At 39.8% G+C, this 24,889-nt stretch overlaps 1 protein-coding gene across 2 annotated transcripts in view; it reads right to left on the bottom strand.

Moving 5' to 3' along the window:
• Window positions 1-24,889, bottom strand: part of NR1D2 (nuclear receptor subfamily 1 group D member 2) — a 47,465-nt gene that overhangs the window by 4,651 nt on the left and 17,925 nt on the right. Inside the window, exons 6-9 of one of the 2 annotated variants that reach the window (XR_008427565.1) lie at window positions 23,596-23,781; window positions 21,047-21,257; window positions 3,993-4,189; window positions 1,202-1,359 (exon numbers count right to left, since the gene is read on the bottom strand). Coding sequence is in view for 1 of the 2 variants with exons in the window: in XM_053930438.1 (XP_053786413.1) it covers window positions 14,016-14,212; window positions 21,047-21,257; window positions 23,596-23,781 (594 nt within the window). In the remaining variant the exon portion in view is untranslated. Of the gene's footprint in view, window positions 1-1,201; window positions 1,360-3,992; window positions 4,190-10,847; window positions 14,213-21,046; window positions 21,258-23,595; window positions 23,782-24,889 lie in introns of those variants that run through there. The other variant, XM_053930438.1, reaches the window with a different exon arrangement.

The raw sequence follows: 24,889 nt of genomic DNA, 5'->3' as shown, positions 1-24,889 counted from the left end.
CCTGAAACACTAATTCAAAAGCAGCTATGCACCCCAATGTTCATAGCAGCACAATTTACAATAGCCAAGTGTTGGAAGCAACCTAAGTGCCCATCAATAAATGAATGGATCAAAAAACTATGGTACATTTACACAATGGAATACTACACAGCAGAAAGAAAGAAGGAGCTCCTACCCCTCAAGACAGCATGGATGGATCTGGAGAGCATTATGCTAAGTGAAATAAGCCAGGCAGTGAAAGACAAATACCATATGATCTCACCTATAAGTGGAACCTAATCAACAAAACAAGCAAGCAAAATATAACCAGAGACATTGAAATAAAGAACAATCTGCCAGTAACCAGAGGGGAGAGGAAGAAGGATGATGGGGGGGAAATAGGGGAAGGTCCATCAAAGAACATGTATAAAGGACACATGGACAAAGCAAGGGGGGTAGGATTGAAGGTGGGAGGCAGGGACGGGTGGGGCAGGGGGAAATGGTGGGGGGGAAATGGAGACAACTGTATTTGAACAACAATAAAAAAGACATTATAAATAAAAGAGGAAGAAACTTGGACACAAACACGTACAGAAAGAAGATGATGTGAAGACATAGGGAGAAGACAGCTGTCTACAAGCCAAGGAAAGAGGCCTGAAATGGATCTTTCTCTCTTGAGTGTCTACCCCAGGAAAGAAAACACCTGCAAAAAAGGACTCCTTGTGGTTAACTGGGCCCAAATTCATAATCAGAATCTAGCAGCCATTGTTTATAGAGGCCTCTCACGCACACTGCATCTCAGAGAAAAGTCACAGAGCAGCCAAGCTTCCTGCACTGCGTTCCTGCTGGCTGAGCTGCCCCTTACAAGGAAGGTCCTGGTATTGTATTTTGACTGAAAGGACTGAGCCCTTCCCCACCCAATCAGTGCTTTGCAGCTATCTCCTCATCTGCATCTTCACTGACCCATCAGAGCAGCTCCATAACGACCAATCAGAACAGTGCAATGTGGACCAAGCAAACTGTATCAAGCAGGATGTTGCTCTGGGCACCAATGATGGTAGCCATCAACATTGAGCTCATGAGGGAGGACCCTTCCTCCCCAATGTATTCCATGAAGAAGAAAATATTGTTGGTTGCCCACCCCTAGCCATTCTCCAACCCCTTGTTCTTTCTGGAAGAGCCTGCTGCTTTCTATAGATGCTAAAAAATGCTATATACGTACTTGCTTTCCAAACTCCCTTGCAGGATGAGACCCAATCAACCTGGCAAATGGGAGCTGAGAGGTGAAGTTTAGGTGAAGCCTCCTGATAAACAGGAGGGTCTCTCCCCTTCTTCTCTGGACTTAGGGCTTCTCCTGTGAGGCCTGATGGTGGCGCCATCCTGCAGCCATGAGAGAAAACATTACAAATATGCACAAGATGATAAAGAAGGATCAGAAATTCCTAGTTTGTAGGTTTTTTTAATTAATTGTGGTAACAGACACGTAACATAAAATGTACCACCTTAGTCATTTGTAAGTGTTCACACGTCAGTAGTGTTAAGGACCACCACATTGCTGTACCACCCATCTCCAGAACTTTCTCATCTTGCAAAACTGAACCTGCTGAACATCTCCCCATTTCCCACTCCACTCCCAGGCACCACCATTTTGCTTTCTGTCTCCATGAATGCATCTCCCCCAGGCACTTCATGTAAGTGGAATCATACAGTATTTATCCTTTCGTGACTGGTTTATTTCACTAGCATAAGGTCCAGCCATGTTGTAATACCTACCAGAATTTCCTTCCTTTTTAAGGCTGAATAGTATCCCATTGTAAACCACAGGTTGTGTACCCATTCATCCACCAACGGACACTTGGGTTGCCTCCACCATTTGGCTCTTGTGACTAATGTTGCCAAAATGTGGATATATAAGTATCTCTGCAAGACCCTGCTTTCAGTTATTTTGGGTTATGTACCCAAATGTGGAATTGCTAGATCGTATGGTCATTCTATTTTTAATATCTTAAGGAACTGCCATACTGTTTTCCACAGTAGCTGTACCATTTTACCTTCACACCAATAGTGCACAGTAGTTCTAAGTTTTCCACGTCCTCGCCAATATTTGTTCTTTTCTTTTTTGCTTTGTTTTGTTTGATAATAGCCAATCTAATGGGTGTGAGGAGAGCTCCTGGGTTCTTGAGGGCATTCGGAGCCACTGGACCAGCCTAGAATTGCCCTATGTCCAGAGGTCTTAGGCAGGAAATAAGTAATACGTATCCTTATTGTTGAACTCCCTTATAGATAGGTCCTAAGCATATTCTAGTCGATGCATCGCTCTTTCTTTCAGACCCCATACAGAAAGGATTAATTCTCTTCCAGATTTAATTCTGTTTCTCATGCGTTCCATTATATACTGTTTTCTACACTTGAAACCTAACACAAATTCTACTCCAGGATCAAGTCACAGACAGTACAACTGCAAATACAAAGGGGTGTTCGTAACAGCTTTATCCATAATAACCAAACACTGGACACAACTCAGAGAGCCATCGATAGGATAAACTGTGGTACCTCCATACAGAGGAGTACTGTTTAGCAATTAAAAGGAACAAAACTACTGATACAGGAACAACATGGATGAAGCAGCATTATACAGGAAAGTACATACTGCGATGACTCCATTTATAAGCGTAACCTCTTAGAATAGGTTAATTTAATAATAGTGGAAAAAATCCAAACAATAGTAGTTACTCTCTCTGCAGGGTGGGGATTGCCTGGAAAGGCGCACGGGGAATCTTTCTGGGGTGATGGTAATGTTCTATACCTCACTTGGGCTTTAGGTTACACAGGGAAAATGCATTTGTCAAAATTGAGTGGCAAATGTACCCTAAAGATGTGCATTTTGTTGTCTATAAATGTTACATCAAAAGAATAAACTGTAAATACTCAACTCTAGTAAATTGTATGTAAGCTGAAAAATTGAGGGGACAGGTTACTGATGACTGCAATTGACTTTGAAATGCATTTTTTAAAATCCCAAGTTGGACTGATGAATGGAAGGATGGACAGATACGTAATAAACAAGTACAATAAAATGCTGATGGTAAAATACAGGTGGGTGCTCACTAACATGCTTTTGACTCTGCCAGCTAAGAGTGTTGAAAAGCGTCAATAGGTGAAAGTTTGGGTTTTATATAGTACAAATTCCCCTGACTGCTGAGGGATGGAGTAAAATTAAAAGGATTTAGGGAAAGAAAAGAGAGAAACTGCTCCAAAAAACTTTACACTCTTACACTTTTACTACAAAAATTTGACAGTTTTGTTAGGATCAAAATTGGAAGGTGCTGCCGTGCAGGAAAGGGCTCAGCTTGAGCATGAAGGGTTCAGCTAAAATTCGCGACCTGCTGGGGAAATGACAGAGGCCTCAGTGCCACAGGCCAGGGGTTTCCCGATGTTCCTCCTGCTTTTTGATCTTCTCCAGTTCCAGCTGCCCCTTTCACCGGGCACGTTGGAACCTTGGCGGATATGAAACTCCTACACAGCCACCCCTCCCCCCCAGCACACTTCCTGTCTCAGGGCCTTGAGAGGTGACCTTGAGCTAAAGGTATTTACAAGCCTGGAGCACAGAGGCAGGGACAAAGGGGCAGGGAATCACAGCACCAGGACCGTGGACAGCAAGCCAGCTGTGTGCAGTGTCACACCAGGTTAAGGCAAGGGTGATGTGTCAGCCTTTGGCTGGAGGAACCATGTTTCTGCCATCCCCCGCCAGCCCCAACACTATACTTTTTTCAACTGCATTGTTCACATGTAATCCTGTCACAACTGTGAGCCCTGGAAGGGATGCTGAGGGGCACACAGTTGGATCCCTTCCCTTTGCAGAGGGGAACTGAACCCAGGAAGGTGAAGGAACCTTCTCAAGATCATTGAAAAGCAGAATCACAACTAAAAAGATATCCCCCGTCCTCAGTAAATGTTGAGAATATTCAAACCTCAAAGACACAAACCCTTTCCTTCCCTTTCAGAGTACTTACGTTATTTTTACTGTGAAGCATCATGCCGATGATTTCTGCCCTTTGTTATGGGTGTGCACCTTGGACAGTGATAGCGTGACTCGAACACAGAGGACCTTCCTCGTATTCTTGTTTGAGACACTGGTAATGGGCCATGGACTTGGTCATCTTTTGTTACTTGATTAGATTTTCCTGAGGTTACTGGAAATCAGCAGTATCTGAAGGTTGAGGTCAATCACAGAGTCAGTTTTAACTCAGTGCAGTGTCCAGCTGAGAAAGGAACCACCCCCTCACGTCACAGTAACTGGTCTCTTCTCTTCAGCCCCAGGCGTTTGGGAGACCCCAAGCCTCAGAGGCTGAGGCAGGGAGAGAGGGCCCTGTGCTGCTTCCCACCTCACTCCCCGGCTAGGACTCCCCCTTTCTCCTACTTAGGGCATTTCCTAAATTAGTACAATTACCTCGTATCTGTACAGGGCTTCCCTGTGTGAAAAGTGTTTTTTAACTCATCTCATTTTGTCTTGCAATCACTGTAAGTAGTTTGTTCTTTTGACAGATGAGAGAAAATTTTATTTAGGGGCTGGGGGAATAACATTAAACTCCTATTATGTATTGAATCCTTGACTAAGAGCTTCCCCTTTACACATTCCCACACAAACAATCCCGTATTAGATTTACTGAAAACCACTCTGCCCAGAAGACCCCAAGCCCAGTGCCCCTCCATCATGCCCAACAGCTGAGAGCAGACTATGGGGCCCAAACGTCTGGGTTTTGTAGTCCAACTCTCCACTCAGTAGCTATGTGACCTCATGTAAGCTACTGCAGCTCTCTGAGCCTTGGTTGCCTTTATCCAGAAAACCTAATTACCTCTTGGGGTTTAGTAATAGCGCTATGCTGGTAAACAACTAACTCTCTGCGAAGGCAAAGGTACGTGTGTGTGTTTACTATTTTTACTGAAAGGATATATAGCACACAATTTGTAAAATAAGTAATACTCTTTGCTATAAATTCCATATAACCAATTAATTCTCACAGGATCCATTTCTTTTATTTTTGCCAAAGTTGCAATTGACAAACAAGTACAGTTCTGACATGCATGTTAACTGAAATTTTAAGTATATTAATAAGACAAAAATGAAACAATAAAAACTATGTCAGGTCCTGGCTGGCATAGCTCAGTGGATTGAGCACGGGCTGTAAACCAAAGGGTCACTGGTTTCATTCCCAGTCAAGGCACATGCCTGGGTTGCCGGCCAGGTTCCCGTAGGGGGCACTTATGAGAGGCAACCACAAATTGATGTTTCTCTCCCTCTCGTTCTCCCTCCCTTCCCCTCTCTAAAAATAGATAAATAATCTTAAAAAAAAAAGAAATTTAAAAAAACTCAGAATGAGTTGTTTATGAATGATGTGAGCAACTTCTTTGCTGAATCAGGTACTAGTTTTCAAATACTACTGGACTATTTTTTTTCAATTTCCTATGCTATTAGCAATGTTTAACGGTGACAGACATGAGACACTTTTTAAGTTTAATCTGTATAATTAACATTTTCTCTATCACTTCAAGAAGAGACCATCAACAAAAGAATGACTTAAGCCCTGACTGACAGCACTTCCCGTGGTATAAACGATCCCACCATGGGAGTTGGGAAGAGATGTGCAGGAACACGCCATTAGAAAGCATTTCCACCATACACACAAAAATAAAGATAGTGAACCTCAAAAGCCTAAGTAATGGTAAAATGTAAAATAATTAGGAAGTGGTGAGTTTTACCTTCACAAATATAATTATTGTAGGCTTAGATATTTTCATTTTTAGTAAGGGCTATGTTTCTAGCAACCAGCTCCCTAAATTCCTGGAAATGTAACCACCAGACCACAGGAGCCTCATGGGCAGGCTCCAGCCCCAGCTCCCCCCACCCCGCCAGGACGGCTGTCACATGGCATGCTGTATCTGGTGGCCACGCATTCCGTGTCCACACAACTTCCACAACACTGGGTGAGCACCCTGGGTTTTCATGGACCCTCATTCTGCACTTTTTTTAAATCCTGAGACACAGAAGTTCGGTAAGTATAAGTAATGAATAACTAACAGTCTATTCCTCAAAAATCTTGTCAGATAAATTACCTTAGAAAAAGAGCAGCCATTGTAAGAAGCAAAAAGATGATCAAGAGAAAATGAAAGTGTAGTAGCTTTCTCTACTTTGGAAACTACCCTACTTGCATTTAACTGAAGAACCTGATCAGGAAATGGATTGGCTGTCAAATGGGGGAAAGAGATGAAAATTTACAAGTACAGTAACAAAACAACAGGGAGGGCAAACTGCTAGGGTTAAGGATGAGAAGAGTTCAGAGAAAACTGAAACAATAGGAAAGAAAAATAGAAGAGGACAAAAGGTAACTTCTAGATCTTAGAAGACCATATTCAATTTTACGGACATCAGTAAGAAAATGAAGGGAAAAAATTTAGGAACACCACATTCACCTTGGGTATTTGGTATTTGAGTCTTTTTTAAAACACTAATCTTATTTACATTAAAATATAGTGGAAATGCTCATTTTCAGAGCATGGGGAGCAGCATACATTGTATTAAAAGATTCTCTCGAAATGAAAGAATTAAACCATTACTAAAAGGACTTTACCAAAAACTGCTGTATTTTCCCCATCACATTTGCCAGGAGTCAACATGAGCATCTGGTACTTTGTGTTCACGTCAAACATCAGATCAGATCATCCTAATGCAAGCCGCCCCCACCGCCACCAAACGGTAGGACAGCAACTCCAAGGTTCAAATGCAAGAGAAAAGTGACAAGTGAAAGAGGTGATGGTGGCAAAAATCCTATGAATGGGTTTTTGCTCTCTCTCCTTCTGGGCAATGGGTGAAGAATGCTCATCAGGATGTGCGATTAGGTTAACCACGTGAGCACCTCACAGAGTTATGTGGGGAAAGTGTCCTAAAGAAACCTGGTCGGCGTGGCTCATTGGATCAAGCGCTGGCCTGTGAACCGAAACGTCACAGGATGCCACTCAGGGCACATGCCTTGGGTTGCAGGCAGGTCCCCAGTTGGGGGCGAGTGAGAGCCAATCAATATATCTCTCACACATCAATATTTCTCTCCCTCTCTTCCTCCCTTCCCTCTAAAAATAAATAAATAAAATCTTTAAAAAAACATTTTTAAAAAATAAAGCAAGCATTCTGGAGAGGTTCTGAGCTTCCTCCCAGACCACCCTTATGGCTACTACACCCATTCAGTCCAGAGTGTTGCTCTAAGTGATTGGTACTCTGGTATCTGAAAAATCGCCCCAGGGCAACCACCTTTCACATTATGAAGAGCAACGTTCACATGGCTACTAGTTAGTGCCCAGGGCACAGTTGTCACTGAACTTTTAGACAGACTAACAATTAAGAAAAGTAATGTCACAAATTTTAACAGGCCCAACTGAGCGTAAAAACTAAAACCAGATCCGTGAATTGGCTGTCTCTACTCACATGCAGGATTTCCAAAATTCAGAAGAAATTTAACCTATTTTTTTTTCTGTCAACCACACTTTTATTTAGACCTCGTTTCCTATTACACTGTGCATAAAAGGGGACAAAATACAACATAAATGTATACAATAATCCACAGAATATGATAAACATCCAATGTGGCTTACAAGGGTTTTTGTCCTGGAAACACCCTATCCAAGGAGCCCCAAGAAGAGCTCAGCACAGAAAAAAGGGAAGGCCAGCATGGGGGAGGGGAGCTACTTGGTGGAGGAAGTTTGAGAAAAACTGCATCCCACTAACACTTCCTGCAAGGATTCACATCACACATTCGCACATTAGAGAACAGGACTGACATAAAGACACCTCAGTAATCTTGTTTATCCTAGCATTTCCAAATTTATTTAATCAAGAAGCCCTTTTCTCCCACCTAACGTCAACTAGTATCTACAGAAAAGTGATAAGTATTACTGGTCTGGGAAACAAAACCAGGGAATGTGAGTTTAAGTAACTGCCTTTACTTCGCCACGGCCACAGCCACTGGGAAAGGGAAGGGGGCAGCACAAGGGGTCTTGCTGAGGCATCTTATCGCTTTTGTGGCCAAGGATGATTCTTGACTAGATCAAGTACCCCCTTCCTCTCTCACCAGAAACTCCTCCCCAGAAAGACTACCTTATCATATACAGTGAGCCACTATCCATTGGCATTGTAGAAAAGAGCAACAATCCTTGCTGGAATCTCTAAACAAACTCTAAAACCATCTTTTTAAAAAAAGCTCTGCATACAGACAGTCCCCTATATGCTAAATCAGAGATTTACATAAGAGATGCTGCTCTAACCATTATTTACAACAGTCAAGATCTGGAAGCAGAGAACCAAGATGGCGGCATAGGTAGACACACTGCGCCTCCTCGCACAACCAGAACTGACAGAAAATCAAACGGCAAGGAAGTCCAACACCAAGTAGATAAAAAAGAAACATTCATCCAGACCGGTAGGAGGGGCGGAGACGGGCACCGGGGCAGAGAAGACTTGCGTGGCCGTGGTGGGACCGAGACTGGCAGAGTGTGGGACAAACGGGGCAGGCAGTCCGAGCACTAACAGACCTGGCGGCCCCACATTCTCGCAGATAAACCGAGAGGGCCGGACTCAGAGTGGTGGAGAACGGGGCAGGCAGAGCAGCGGGTAGCACCCCGCGGCCCCACATTCGCGCACAGATAAACCGGGACAAACGGTGGGGAGCAAAGCAGACCACGCAACCCAGGGCTCCAGCTCCGGGAAATAAAGCTTCAAACCTCTGATTGAAAACACCCGTGGGGGTTGGGGCGGCAGCAGGAGAGACTCCCAGCCTCACAGGACAGGTCGTTGGAGAGACCCACAGGAGCCTAGAGTGTGCACAAGCCATCCACCCACTCGGGAACCAGCACCAGAGGGGCCCAATTTGATTGTGAGTAGAGGAGGGAGTGGCTGAAATCCGATGGAGAGTGGGGTGGGCGCCATTGCTCCCTCTCTCGGCCCCTCCCCCACGTACAGCGTCACAGCGCAGAGACCAGCATTACCCCGCCCCAGTGAACACCTAAGGCTCCACCCCTTAAAGTAACAGACGCGCCAAGACAAAAAAAAAAAAAAATGGCCCAAATGACAGAACACTTCAAAGCTCCAGAAAAAATACAACTAAGCAAGGAAGAGATAGCCAACCTATCAGATTTACAGTTCAAAACACTGGTTATTAAGACGCTCACAGAATTGGTTGAATTTGTTCAAAAACTAGATGAAAAAATGAAGCCTATGCTAAGAGAAACAAAGGAAAATGTACAGGGAACCAATAGTGATGCGAAGGAAACTGGGACTCAAATCAACGGTGTGGACCAGAAGGAAGAAAGAAACATCCAACCAGAAAAGAATGAAGAAACAAGAATTCGGAAAAATGAGGAGAGGCTTAGGAACCTCCAGGACATCTTGAAACGTTCCAACATCCCAATTATAGGGGTGCCAGAAGGAGAAGAGGAAGAACAAAAAATTGAAAACTTATTTGAACAAATAATGAAGGAGAACTTCCCCAGTCTGGCAAAGGAAACAGACTTCCAGGAAGTCCAGGAAGCTCAGAGAGTCCCAAAGAAGTTGGACCCAAGGAGGAACACACCAAGGCACATCATCATTACATTACCCAAGATGAAACAGGAGAGAATCTTAGAAGCAGCAAGACAAAAGGACACAGTTACCTACAAAGGAGTTCCCATAAGAGTGTCAGCTGATTTCTCAAAAGAGACCTTACAGGCAAGAGGGGACTGGCAAGTATTCCAAGTCATGAAAGGCAAGGGCCTACATCCAAGATTACTGTATCCAGCAAAGCTATCATTTAGAATGGAAGGGAAGATAAAGTGCTTCTCAGATAAGGTCAAATTAAAGGAGTTCATCATCACCAAGCCCTTATTATATGAAATGTTAAAGGGAGTTACCTAAGAAAAAGATAAAAAATATGAATAGTAAAAATGACAGCAAACTCAGTTATTAATGACCACACCTAAAACCAAAACAAAAGAAAACTAAGCAAACAACTAGAACAGAAACAGAACCACAGAAATGGAGATCACATGGAGGGTTATCAATAGGGGATTGGGAGGGGGAGAGAGGGGGGAAAGGTACAGAGAATAAATAGCATAAATGATAGGTGGAAAATAGACAGGGGGAGGGTAAGAATAGTATAGGAAATGTAGAAGCCAAAGAACTTATAAGTATGACCCATGGACATGAACTATAGAGGGGGAATGTGGAAGGGAGGGGGTGGACAGGATGGAGTTGAGTGAAGGGGAGGAAATGGGACAACTGTAATAGCATAATCAATAAATATATCAAAAAAAAAAAAAAAAGATCTGAAAGCAGCCCAAGGGCTCATCAGCAAATGAGTGAATTAAAAAGCTGTGGTACATTTATACCATGGAATACTACATACACAGCCATAAAAAAGGAGGACCTCTTACCTTCTGCACCAGCATGGATGGACCTGGAGATTATCAAGCTAAATGAAATAAGCCAGTCAGAGAAAGACAAATACCAGATGATCTCCCTTACACGTGGAATCTAGAAACAGAGGGGTGGATGCATGGAACAGAATGACAGCTGTCAGAGGGGAAAGGGAGGGAAGAACTACAGCGCCAAAGAACATACATGCATGACACACAGACACAGATACCGATGTGGTGACAGCCAGAGGGAAGGAGGGCTGAAGCTGGATGGAGGTGAGCACAGCGGAGAGCAGGAATGGGGACATCTGTAATAGTATCAACAATAAATTTTTTAAAAAAGAGATCCTGCTATGTTCAGGCAAAGTACTAATGTAAATTATAAATGGTCTTACAAAAACGTCGAGATAGAAGGATACCAAAAACCACACTTGGTTAGAAATAATATTTATTATCCCCTCCCCCCATGTACAGATTACTTCTCAGAAACATGAAGATATTATCCATGTCCTCATCAGTAACAGTTTGTAGAAAATAAACAATTCACATCTTGTCAACAATGTATTTCTATCATTTTTTAAAACAATAGCCATTTTATTTTTCCATGTTAGTTTAAGAATAGCTTCAAGTTTTGTTTAGGACCAAATCAAGATAATCTTCGTTTATAGGTCATTTCCTGACAGAGCCCATCCCCCCAACCCCTAAAAAAAACCTATATCCTAAGTGATAAACTCTTCTTGTACATTCAGCAAACTTTATATTGGAAAAGAAAAAGTATAACTGAGATAGGTATTTACTCTCGTGCACAGTAATAAATCTAGCTGAGCTTCTACACCTTGCTTTGCAATGTTTACATAAAATAAATCATATCAAGTTACAATGGTAATTTGAAATGTAGATATGAAAGCTATACACTTAATCCACTGAAATTTCCTTCTAATTTTTCAATCTGTAATTGAACCATTGCCATAAGGAAAAGCTTCTTTACAAGATGTTACCCCTTTCCCTCAGCTACTTCTCCCTAAAGGCCTGAATCCTCTTCTCAGATCGCATAGAGACACATTAAAAGCACAGAAAAAGTTTTAACTTGTTGACATAATGCCCTTAAGTTTGCTGACATAATGCCCATTTTTAACTTTAAAATGTAAAATCAGAGTTAAAGCATCACTTAATTCATACAGTACATTACTAATTAATCAACAGTGTCCCACCGACTCAGAAGTTTCCTAGAACTGGTTGTCTTCTCTGCATTTAGTAAGTTTATAACCAATGACCCAATCAAAGAATGTGCTTGTAATAGGCTGCTGGTTTAATTTTAGAATTGGAAGTTTCCACGTTGGGCTATTTTCAAATATAGAAATGCAATGAGTGGCACATTAACTATTATTTTTGTTTCCCATTACCTACAGGAATTTATTCAAATAAAATTTTACAAGACAAAATGCAAATCTATATACCTATACATAGATGTATACATGTATATATTGAACCTAACTAAGGTTTTATAAGCAATACTAACATAGTTCCGGTTACACATTTCTAAAGACATAGTAATTGTTTTAAAGATACAAGTTATAAAGACGCTTATGCAAAAGGCAAAAATTAAGAATCAAGATGATCTTTGAGGTTTTCAGTATTACTTCAAAAAGCTGTTTCTATCCCCCATAGAAGAAAACTATGCATTTGTCTTAGGAAAAAAAAAAATATAAAAAGATAATGCTATCATGTGAAGAATTCACAAAAACTATACTGTATATCCCATAAAAGTTATACCTATTTAAGGTAAGTCACAATTATGGTTTATATTGAATTACAGACATCACCATCACCTTTCCTCTTTAATAATGAGAGGGTTTAACTTTATTTTTAACTTACTTAACTAGTGCCACAGGAATTCAAGTCCCCATAGCAACCAGTTAAACAAGATTACAAAATAAGGCATTCTGCTCACGTGTCATTAAACAGGCTGAGTCAAATAGAGTGGGCTCTTTTCATTTTTGCAAATTTATATAATCCAAAGATTCTGTAGAAGGCAATCCTCATCGCCCCCCAAAAAAACAATTAATTTTTTATTTTCTAGGGAAACAGAAAAACATACATAAAATCCTCAACTTTGGCTATTTCTCCTACTGCCACAAACAGAGGTTAATCGTATCTACTTAATAAGCACAATGTTAGAAATGTGAATGAAATGTTTTTGACTATACCACTTCTAAACCTGCAGGTCACACATGAAGTAATCTACCACATTACACAGTAAATCTAATTTGACAAAATCCCTGTAGTGTTATTTAGAGGGGAAAAGTGGACTCATAACACGCTTGCACACACACATGCACGCACGCACACCAACATACTAAATGATTTTCTTAAGCATTGACTGGTTCTCCAGAAGGAACCAAAACATGTATCATCAAGCTGGAGCATGTGTGTAAGGGGTAGCAATGTAAACTTTTTTAGCTCAAGGTAAGATTCTGAATAATTTTTAAACTAGTACCTTGAACCAAAAGTTTTACCAAAGATGAACTCTAAAATACATATTTTTTGAAATCTCGACTCAACTGCCTGTTGCACTTGTACATTAAGTGTTGCTTAAACAAAAATAGAGCATAAATTTCAATATTCTACTGTCTAAACATTTAAAGCAATGGTTATGTCATCAACAGGTAAAATGCACCTAATCTGGGTCTTCGACACCCTTGTTTTAAGTTTACTGTATGATAAAGTTCTTCACAGTTTAAAATATTGTGAAGAAATATATTTATGTATAGCTATATTCACATACATATTATGTACACATACTATGTATTTAATGTACCCATAAACTTTGAATACGTGTGTGCCAGGATGATACCCCACACATAGGCAAGAACCCTGAATAATAGATTGATGTGAACTGTGAAATGATTTTTCAGAAATGCTTACAAATCAGAAAAGATTATTATACTGAATTATTATAATAACAAAAACTTTACCTTATTTACACAGTGCCTATCTCCCAAGAGGTAAATATGCTTTATAGACATTTTTTTTTAATCTCTGTGAGGTGGGGCATTGGGAACACTATCACTTCTCATTTTCCAGAACCAACTACTCTGTGCAGAACCATACACTTTAACAGTGGCAGAGTCAATACAGACAGGGAAATCTCCTACCCTACATAGTCTCCAATTACCAGATCAAATAGTCTTGTGGTAAAAACTTGATTTTCCATCATAAAATAGAACTTCTACCACAAAGGGTTAATTTTTAAGTCCTCATATACTTGTTACATTTATACCACAGGGAGATCAAAATGGTTTTTGGTTTTGGCAGATGAAAAAGTCTAACATTCAGTGTAACTGTAATTCAGTGTAACTTCTCCAGTTTAAGTGCAACACAGCTGATTGGTCTATCAGGGAAATGCAGTCAACGTCTAATCATGGCTGAAAAAAATCTCAATCCAAACAGCTACTGCATAACTACAGAGAGAGCCTACAATCTTGTATTGTCTTACAGGTCTTTTCTATCTCCACATACTGTATACACATATAAATAAGCATTTTAGCACAAAATGTACAGTTAGCATGATTCAGTTCATGTTTAAATAAACAAAGGCCTTAGGGGTGAACTTTAAAGGCCAAGAGCTCCTCAGAGTGCATGTTGTTTAAAGATCGAAGATCTGGCAACTTTAGAAGAAGTTTTGTAAAAATAGAGGCCTCGTTTGGATGGTTTTTCATTATTAAGGTCCTTAGTGCACGGATGAGGGTTTCCTGCAAAGCCTCCACAGAGTTGACGTTTTCTATTCCAGATCGATCTAATGAAGAGTAAGGAATAGAGACAGGAAGGAGAGGATATATTATTAACATTAAATATAATTCTTGCTCATCAATCTCATTAATGAATTCAAAACAAGGTTTTATACATTGGAACACAGGCAAAAGATGATTGACGAAGTTTTTAAACTTTCAATGGCCAATTTTTATAGCTATTTATTATATTATAAAGATATATACACACAGTACACTTGATAAATCAAAATTCTTTAGTGCTTAAGTATTTTTGCTCACCAAAAAAACTAGAGATTTTTAAAATTAGGTATCATCTGCTCCTTTCAATAGCTTCTAATTGGCAAAATAAAATAAATAGTGTAATTTAAAAATACGTTTTTAGCTCATATGGAATATATCCACACTTGTATGCTACCATGTATGGCAGGCAGCCTCCAAAATAGCCTCCAATTATCCCCTCATCCTGGTATCCTGTCCTTGTACATCCTTCTTCCCTGGAGTGGGCTAGACTTCCTGACTCCCCACTAATGAACAAAGTATTAGACTATCAAAACAACTGCAGCTTCCATCTCACGCACTCACAAAGCCAGATGCCATGTTGTGAGCTGCGTGACGGAGTGGTTCACATGCTGAGAAACTGAGGGTGGTCTCCAGCCAATAGCCAGCAAAAAACTGAGGCACTTTAGTCCAACAACTTACAAGAAACTGAATCCTGCCAGCAGCCATGTGAATAAGCCTGGAAGCAGACCCTTCCTTACAGAGCCCTCATATGATGAGACCACAGCCCTGCCCACAGCTTGGCTACAACCTTTTAAGAAACCTCAAGCCAGAGGCACACTTCTAAGCCACACCCATATCCCTAACCCTCAGAAACTGTGGGAAATAAATGTATACATTTTTAAGCCATTGAGTTTTAGGGTGATTTGCTATACAGCAATAGATAGGTAACATACTATGCAACTTTAATACCTAGTTATATTAACCTGCATTTACTTTCACTTAGTATACTGTGCTTATTAAGCTCATCGCACAAATGTTACTAAGTAAGTGGTTTAACAAACCAATAAATAAAGTATCTTAATTAGCCAAAGTTGTTTGTCCACTGACTTTTTTCATCAGCGAGGACTATTTCTTCCCTTTACAATAGGAGGCAGTAGGATGAAAGAAATATTCAATGGCTCCCAGTATAGGGAGCTGTAACTCATCAGAAAAAGACTCCTCCAAGGAAGCAAAATTCTCTGGCCATTTACACCCTTTTTTCATTTTTTATAAGAAGATTAAGGAAGTTGTCTGTTGTAACAGGTAGCTTAAAAAGGCCACTTGCAATACAAACATTTAGAAACAAGAACTAAAATTTAATAATAAAGGGGGGGAAAGTTTGATTAACTCTAAATACAGAAAAAATGATTAAGACAGGCTTATGTTACCTTTAATAAATTTGGATTATTATCAGAACTATGTGCTAATTCTTACAGAAAAAGAAACAAATTGAATGGTGACTACTTATTTGAACTATATGGTAATTCTATGAGAAGAGAAACATGAACTTTGACTATTGGTTTGGGGAAGGGGTCATACTTTTTCACATAAAATTGTTAGACAAACAAAAGACCTTTCTCTTGACATTTGACTTTGGCCATACAGCCATAAGGGTCATCTCTGCAAAATCAATTAAAACTTTCAATAATAATTCTAAGAGTCTCCCCTGTCTTTGATATTCAATTGTTTTAACATCCTTGCAATTTATCAATTCATTTACCAAATACTTACTGACTATAGGTAGTTACTGTGACAGGTGCTAAGGAATTAGCAATGAACATAACTAAAATTCCTTTAGAGAGCTCCTATTTTGGCAGAAAAAAGAAACTGTTTTTGCATCTTATCATCAGTAATTTATAATACCAACAACTGGGAGAGAACAACAGTGATCCCCACAGGCAAAATAATCTCAATGGGCAAAGAAAGAAGCATACAGTAAATGGAGGATATCTGAGTACAGTAAGTGGTTGGTCTTCTGGTAAATATTTTGTGTTTGGATGTCCTACCCTTCTCTGTACAGTTCAGAAAACCTCAATTTCTAAAACCATGGTTTCATGATTTCAAGTCCACAGAACCTAAATGCAAATCTAGCTAGATCGTAAAACAGCAGACCTCTAGAAATTGTAACAATAGAATATACAGGCTGAAGTGGAAATTCATCTTCAGGGGTGTCCAACCTTTTGGCATCTCTGGGCCACACAGGAAGACGAAGAGTTGTCTTGGGCCACACATTAAACACCCAAACTAATGAAAACAAAAAATCTCATAATGTTTTAAGTAAACTCACGATTTTGTGTTGGGCTGCATTCAGAGCCATCCTGGGCTGCATGAGGCCCGTGGGCCACAGGTCGCACACCCCTGCCAAAGTAATGCACTACATACTACACTATACAATTGAACTCTGATACATCTATCTTCTACTTCCTGAGCTGGCTCATCACCCCTCTCCGGAGCCTGTACTCCTCACCAAATCTCCTCTTAATGCATATTCACTTCCTACAGAATGGAAGTTAAATTCCTTCAAGAGAAACCTCTGTGAGGACAACTAAAATCCGTATCTACATGAGCCTTGGTCTCACACCTACATGCCCCTGATCATCAACTGGAAGTGACTGCTTCTATTTCACACAATCTGAAAAATAATTCACCTAATATGCCCAGGTACAATTCCCCTACTCTCCATGGTATCAATATTCTTCCAGCCTCACAGGAAAATACACTTGAGATTTCTCCCTTAGCAGCTAGAGCTAGTCTGATAACAAGTAGTATAATGGAAGGACTTTGAAGCTAGACTAATAGGACTTCAACTGCTTGCTCAGCAAAGTCTGAAACATATGACCTTGGGTAAATTATTTAACCCCTCTGTTCCTCAAATTCCTGGCCTGTATAACCTAAGATAACATACCCTAGCTCACACCAGTTAAATAATGTTAAATAATGGCCCTGGCCAGTATGGCTCAGTTAGTTGAAGTGTCATCCTGTAAGACTGAAAAAGTCACCAGTTAGACTGCCTGTCAGGGCACATGCCTAGGTTGTGGGTTAGGTCCCTGGTTGGGGCACCTGCGAGAGGCAACCCATCAATATTTCACCCTCACATCGATGTCTCTCTCCCTCTCTCCCCCTCCCACTCCACTCTCTAAGATCAATAAGCATGGCCTCAGGTGAGGATAAATACATAAAGTTATATAATGCAATCTAAAAATTAAAAAGCATTTCTTCTGACAACCAAAACAAAAACCAGAAAGCAACTGTAGATTCCAAGAAAAACAAAAAGCTACTTTAAATATAAAGAAACTATAATATTGCTTAATTCTAAGCAATAAATAGAAAATATAAATGAATAACACATTTGTTATCTGACACCTGGAACATTCCCATCGCAGGAGGTACATGTAGGATGAGAGCAGAGATTTACATGGTCTTGTCCACCATTTCAACCCCACTGTGTGAACACTATTTACATAATTATGTTATAAATGCTGATTTTTTACTTGTCAATTCTTAGAATCAATTTATAAAGCATGAAAAATGTTCACAGCTATAGAACAGAATGCAAATGTTTTGATTCTTAACAATAAACATTATTTAGCAAATATGGAGGAAGGAGGGCACTGTCTCCCTACATAATGAGAAGATTCTATCTAAGTTAACCGAGAGATTATTTTAAAGTGAAGGATCAAAAAATGTAAGCACATAGCCCTGGGTGGTGTGGCTCCATGGATTGATCATGGACCTGCAGGCCAAAAGGTCACTGGTTCGATTCCTGGTCAGGCATATGCCTGGGTTGCCAGCCAGGTCCCCGGTTGGGGGAGCAATGGATTAATGTTTCTCTCCCTCTCTCTAAAAATAAATAAATAAAATCTTATTTTTTTATGTAAGCATGTAAAATTATAAATAAAACCAATACAGTAACTGAAAAATAAAACATAAAAATTGAGAGGGAAAAATGAGAAGGAACTTTATCAGTTCTACCTACTAAATAAAAAGATGTATAAGCACAGTATTTAGAGTTGGATGGGCAACCATCAAAACAATCACAATGAAAGATGGTTAGAAATCTAGTTCTTGGAAGAAAAGGCTGAGAGTTGCAGAGGGAAGAAGAGAATTTTCATTTAAGATTCTTCTGTAGTTCTTGAACTTTATTTTCCTGCCTAGATACTGCTTGAAAAATAACAACAGCCTTTTTTACATGGTAAAGATTTCAACCTGACATGAGCACTAAGATATGTTTAAGTAAAAACATTATTTTTAAATGCATAGAGTTGTGCACGTATATATATTTCTTGTATATCTTCATGTATAAACATAACAAATAAAAATGTATTTATTCTTTTATAATTTTCCACTTAGTATGTCAAACATTTTTTACATACTATGTATCAGTAAATAGGCAAATGGATTAACAGATGGATAGGTGAATGGATAGCAGGAGACCCTAATGTTAACAGTTACCTTTTTGGTGGTGATTATTATCATTATTCTTATTTTCATCTTAATATTTTCTCCTTTTTCAAAGAACCCATACTATTCTTACAGTCAGGAAACAAATCAAAAGGAAATTAAAACAAAATAAAAGTCATGTTCCTGGTGGAAAATACAAATGAAGGTCGTAGCACAGTTCCTAGCATACACAGAGCTCCATTTCACGCCCTGCCTTCATTCTTCCTCTGCAATATCTCTGGCACAGAGTCCCTCCCTCCACCTCCTCTGACACAACCTGTTTCAGAAGTGTTCATTCCACTGCCTCATGCCTAAAGTTATTTCAACAGACTCTCTACCTGACTCTCCAGCTCTAAAGACTCACCTGTCTAATCCACCCAGGATACCAGTACAGAAAAAGCATCACTTTGTTCAGGCCTGATCATTCCTCTGCGTAAGAAGTTACACTGATTTTCAGCTGTCCCATTTAGTGAAAACTTCTCTGCTTAGTTCTCATCAGTCATCCCATAACCAGGTACTCCCTTAACTTGTAAGCCTTGTGTACTCCTCCTCCTTGACATGCGCATTAGGCATTGGACCTTTTCCCCTGCCCTACTTCATGTTTTCCCACACTGTTCCATCATTTTTTCTTCGTGGGAAAACCTAATAAACCATCCTTCAAATTCCAGTTCCGCCTCCATCTTTCCTACAAAGCCTTCTCACATGACTTAATTTTCCTTCCTGTAACTCCTATTTACCTCAAACCACACAATTTAGTACATAAAGCTTTTTGTGTCAGTTCTGTCTTCAAATAGAATATAAATACTTTGAGAGCAAATCTGTGTCTCAACACTGGTTCTGTCATCCCCTGAGCACCTACCACATAGGGCATACTCATCAGATAAAGAAATTAACAAATATAGATTACCTTTAGTTTCACAGTAATAGATTTATTAATCTTACGTCCACTCGAACCATTACTAATTATTTAATCAAGAGACTGTGAAACGGTAGAGTATAAAAGGCATTATAAGGTTACTGAGAGAACAGGTATCCCTTCCTGACACAGTCCTTCCACTCCTTCCATACTATTCCCATATCAGAAGTGCATTTTTAGCTATGCAGGCAGAGCTGATCAGAAAAGGTAGTCAGCTTGGCTGGTGTGGCTCTGTGGATTGAGGACCGGCCTGAGAACCAAAGGGTCACTGGTTCAATTCCCAGTCAGGGCACATGCCTGGGTTACACACCAGGTCCCCAGTATGGGGTGCACAAGAGGCAACCACACACTGACATTTCTCTCCTTCACTTTCTCCCTCCCTTCCCCCTGTCAAAAAAATAAATGAAATCTTTTTAAAAAATGGAAGAAAAGGTAGACAAATTATGCTACCAAATGGCCTAAGTCTTTATTTATACCACTGATGTACAGGTCCTTTATGATACACAAAGAACTTACTCTTCCTAAGAGTTACTGATTTACAGTTTAGCCAAATAACCAGGGCCCTAACCTACCCTTTCACAGAGCCTAGCACATTTACACAGTTGAAAGCAAATGGGAAGCTTAAAGTAAGTCATATCAAAACAGTGTAAAATTCTCAACAAATGTTTTAAATTAAAGTCAGGGATACCTAAAAGTGGCTGGTACCTACCTATCTCCAGGAAAGTATTGCCTCAATTTCTAATTTGCTACTGAAAACTAATATCCACTTTAGTAGCTATTGTCTAAATTGAAATAATTTGGTCAGAAATAACTGCAGTATAAATGCAAGGTAGGGCATTGAGAAACATCATCAATGACTCTCATAAATAAACATTAAATGTTAGGACTCAAAAATCTCGGTCACTCATTCAAACAGTACCTGACCCCATACTAGGCTCACATCGTGCAATCCTGCCTGGTGCAGGATGAGAAAACTGAGGCAAAAGGATAAAATTACTTACACAGAAGTTACACATAAAATTCAGTGGCAAAGCTGGGTGAAAGCCTACAACTAAAGATTCACCAACTGCTGTAACAAACCATACTGATACTTTCAACAAGTAATGTACACATTATTTTAATGAAAACTTAAGATTCATATTAGAACCACCTACCTGGAGAAATATGATGTTCCAAAAAGAAATAATGATTTAGAGTCATAAAAAAATCACTAACAAGAGCTAGACTAAGAGTGGTAAATATGAGGCCCAGCCCTAAACATCATTTTATCATTATATAGTACTTTTGACTGTTACTGCTATGATTTTTAAAAATTCATTATGCAAAAATAACAGATTGATATAGCTCAGCATCTTCTTTAAGGCCTTCTTTCCTCCATATAGCTTGCTACCTTATTAACTGCCATCTCCTCCCCAGTTGGTCCTTACATTCTAGGTGTGGCACAATTTTGAACCAGCTCGCATACCTGCAGATACCAGGACAACTGCGGTAAACAAACTCATCTCTTCATCACTAAGCTGGAGGGCATTCAGCTTCTCACTAAACTCAAACATAGAGTTTAGCAGATCCCCAGCGCCCATTGAGTGTAAGTCATCCACGCTATACTTCTTTCCACTTAAAAAGGTGACAGTACGCTCCTTTGCATCAAATAATGAAGCAAACCGTACCATTAAAACCTGGAAAAAGAAAAAGACTTAAATGTATTTGCAGAAGTTCAATAGCAATGCTAAGAAATACCTCAGTACTCAAGTCTGTTAGTAAACATTTTACATATAAAAGAGAGTATAAAGGAAAAACTGAGTTTATTTTTACCCAGAATCATTTCCTTAAGACCAATTCTCTACCAAAGCAATCAATACTCCACGAAGATCAACAAAATTCTAGCCACCAGTGGCAAAACACTTAAGTCCTATGATACCCTGAAACTCTATTAATAAAGATTCTGAAATGCAAATACAAAATTAAAGCAGGCAGTATTGCCAAGAAATCTAAAACAGGCCTTGACTAAAGGTATTAAGAAAACTCTTTAAGCTACCAAGTATATCTCATGTTCTCTATGCCATAAGTAAAGAGCAGTATTTCAATGCACTAATACTTGGAAACATCAAAACACCAAATGCAGCCAAGGCAAATGCAGGAGATGAACTCTAATTAGACCACTTCAAGAAATCATAACCCAATGAAACAATATACAAAGAAAACTATTATAGTAAAAGTATGCTACACACCAAGTTATAACCAAAATCCAAACCAAACTAGTCGAAAATTGCTTACCTACAGCTCTCCCTTCCACAATACTAAATGGTGACATTTGTCACGTATTTCTCGCATAATCAGCGAAACACTGAACAAACACCATCCCCTTCGCAATGCTCCCAAGCAAGGACTTGTTATACTCAAGACAATCCAAAAGAAAGTTCTCCTTCTATGAAGATGGTGCTACGTAGAATACAGCTGTCCCAGGACAAATCACAAGGTGAAAAGAACCCAAGTCATGGAGTCAGGGGTTTGTATTCTAGCCCTGATTGTTATGAATGTACTGGTAATCCAGGAAAAGTCTCTTCACCTCTCTGGGACATTCTACCCTCAAAAATGAGTGAACTGAACTTGATCATTGACACACCTTCTGGCTTTAAATCTTAAGTGTAATGTTTTCCTTTAAACTGAAAATCCTCACCTGTAGGTGTTACTTTTGAATTACACCATAGATATTTCATTCTTGAATAGGGCTTCATCTCTGTTCTAGTCCAGGTGCCCCAGAAAATACAGCCTAAGCAAAAGTTTATGTGGGGTGTACACTGGCAGGTGTAAAAACAAGAGTAAGGAAAAAGGAAATGATACAGGAAGCAATGAGAGCAAATATTAGCAATATATTTACTGAGCTGGCTATCAGTTATTATCAAGAACTAACAGCTCAATCTTATGAGACCATTAGAGAGAAATGGATCCCTATACCCACTGATCAAAGATTTCACCCACCAACTTCCCACCTACTGGCCTGCATTTCAGAATAATGCATAAGTGAGCTCCAAGCCAGTCCTAAGGCTTCTCATACCTCTGCAGCAACAGGGAAGCCATGGGCCAGACAGGGGAGAGGCGTCTAACTAAGCACAGGAGAGGTACACTCTTTGTGTCCTACTAAAGTCGACAACAATGGCTACCCCAAGCCCTGACAGAAGACATCACAGCAAGAGAAGCTGGAGAAGTAAAAGTAGCCATAGATTCTGGAGTGAGGTGAGGCCAAGAAAATCTGAGCTGCCACGTAAGAGATGTTTTATACATCCCCCAAACACATGGTAGGGCAAAAGTAGTTTTACAGTTGTTCATATGAAAAATAACACAAGAATAAACTCTGTTTTGTATACTCACAACTATAAACTTACTTTTGACCCAACCTATATTCTACAATCACCTAAAAGACAAAAACCACATTCTATTTAGCCTTCATATTCTGCACTGAATACAGTGAAGTCCAGGCTAGGCTTTCAGTAGTGTCCACAACTCTGCATAACACACCAAGTCCACATCCTAAAGCAAAACTTAGCCCTGGCCAGTGTAGCTCAATTGGTTAGAGCATCATCCTGTAAATTGAAAGGTCGTGGGTTTGATTCCTGATCAGAGCACATGCCTGGGTTGTGTGTTTAGTCCTCAGTCAGGGTACATACAACTGGTCAATGTTTCCCTCTCACATCAATGTTTCTTTCCCTCTCTCTCTTCCTCCCTTTCCCTAAAATCAATGGACATGTCCTTGGATGAGGACATTAAAAAAAAAAAAAAATTAAAACCAATACTAGAACCTGGAGTTTGCATGCTGCGAATACAGAGCATTTATGTTTCAAGTCCTAAATAACTCTGCATGTACCTAGCCTCCTCCCCAAAATCCTGAGATGGCCATTCCTTTGTTGGTAGTTTCAGCCTCTGGACTATAAATGCTCATTTATAAAAGAAGAACTATGTGCATGAAAATAAAATACTACATGTCCTGTACCCATACTCAAGATTAACAAAACCTACCTCAAAAGTCCCAGCCTTTAAAAGATTGACCTGGTCATGCTGAGAGAGATCTCTGAATCCAGGAATACGCTTTGCAAATTCCACCACTTCTTTCACTGCTGGAGTGAAGCTCATTGAAAATTCTTCCCAGATTTCATGCCCCGATTTATGAGGATCCACATAAGGAGACTTGCTCATTGGACACACCTAGTATGCACAAAACAGAAAAACTCTTAAATAGTGAGAAGTGGTAAAGAAATTTCAAAAGTGGCATCTCAATCATTGGAAATACCAACGTAAAAATAACCCTTAGATGCTACTGATGATAGCCCTTTCTCTTTCCCTACTCCACCAGATGACAGGAAGCCTCACAGGAACCGAATTTAAATAGCAACTACTTGTTACCATGAAAGAGGCAGCCTAAGCAAAACTGAGATCTGTAACAAGGTAGTTCAGAAACCTGTGGCACAGGTTTAAGGGTTTACTTTGCAACACTGCTGCCACTTTATGTAGGCTTTATGGCTTAAAAAAAATTCACACATAGTTACTTGATTCTCAACTCAATCCTACCAGTGAGTTATGGAGGATGTTACAATTACCATTTCTTAGATGAGAACTGAGATTCTAAGACATTTAGTGACTTATCCAAACACAGCTAGAAGTCACAGGCCTAGAATCCAAGCCCACATTTAGCTAATATGTCAAAACTCACTTTTTCCTAAATGGGCACATTACAATGTTGTGATTTCAAAGAAGAAAAGATAGTGACACCTCACTTTTTTAAAAAGGTCATTAACCATTTATTTTACAAACAATGATGTGAGCACTGACCTCCACTTAGTCAATTAGGAAACAATGACTGGAGACACAAGTGCACCTTCTAAAGGAGGATTGGGAAGGAAAAATAGGAAGCTAAAGAAGGCATAAAGCCATGGCTGGTGTAGCTCAGTGGATTGAGTGCCGACCTATGAACCAAAGGGTCACCAGTTCGATTCCCAGCCCAGTCAGGGCACATGCCTGGGTTGTGGGCCAGGTCCCCGGTGGGGGATGCGTGAGAGGCAACCACACATTGATATTTCACTCCCTCTCTTTCTCCTTCCCATCCCCTCTCTCTCTATAGATAAGTAAATAAATTTTTTTTTTTAAAGAAGGCATAAAAACACTAAAAAGATTATGAAACATGCACTGAAACCCTTTTGGTAAAGTCAGCCTTTATATTTCCACTAAATCCAAGAGATTCAGGAATTAAATGATTCTATCACCATATTTTTTCCCTCCTTAAGGCAGCCACTAAGTCTTATAAAATATAAGGTCA

Source organism: Desmodus rotundus, chromosome 8 (assembly GCF_022682495.2).
Source record: "Desmodus rotundus isolate HL8 chromosome 8, HLdesRot8A.1, whole genome shotgun sequence".
NCBI classification, from domain to species: Eukaryota; Metazoa; Chordata; class Mammalia; order Chiroptera; family Phyllostomidae; genus Desmodus; species Desmodus rotundus.
Note: the sequence above shows the minus strand (reverse complement) of the source record. Positions and strands in the feature narration are given on the sequence as shown.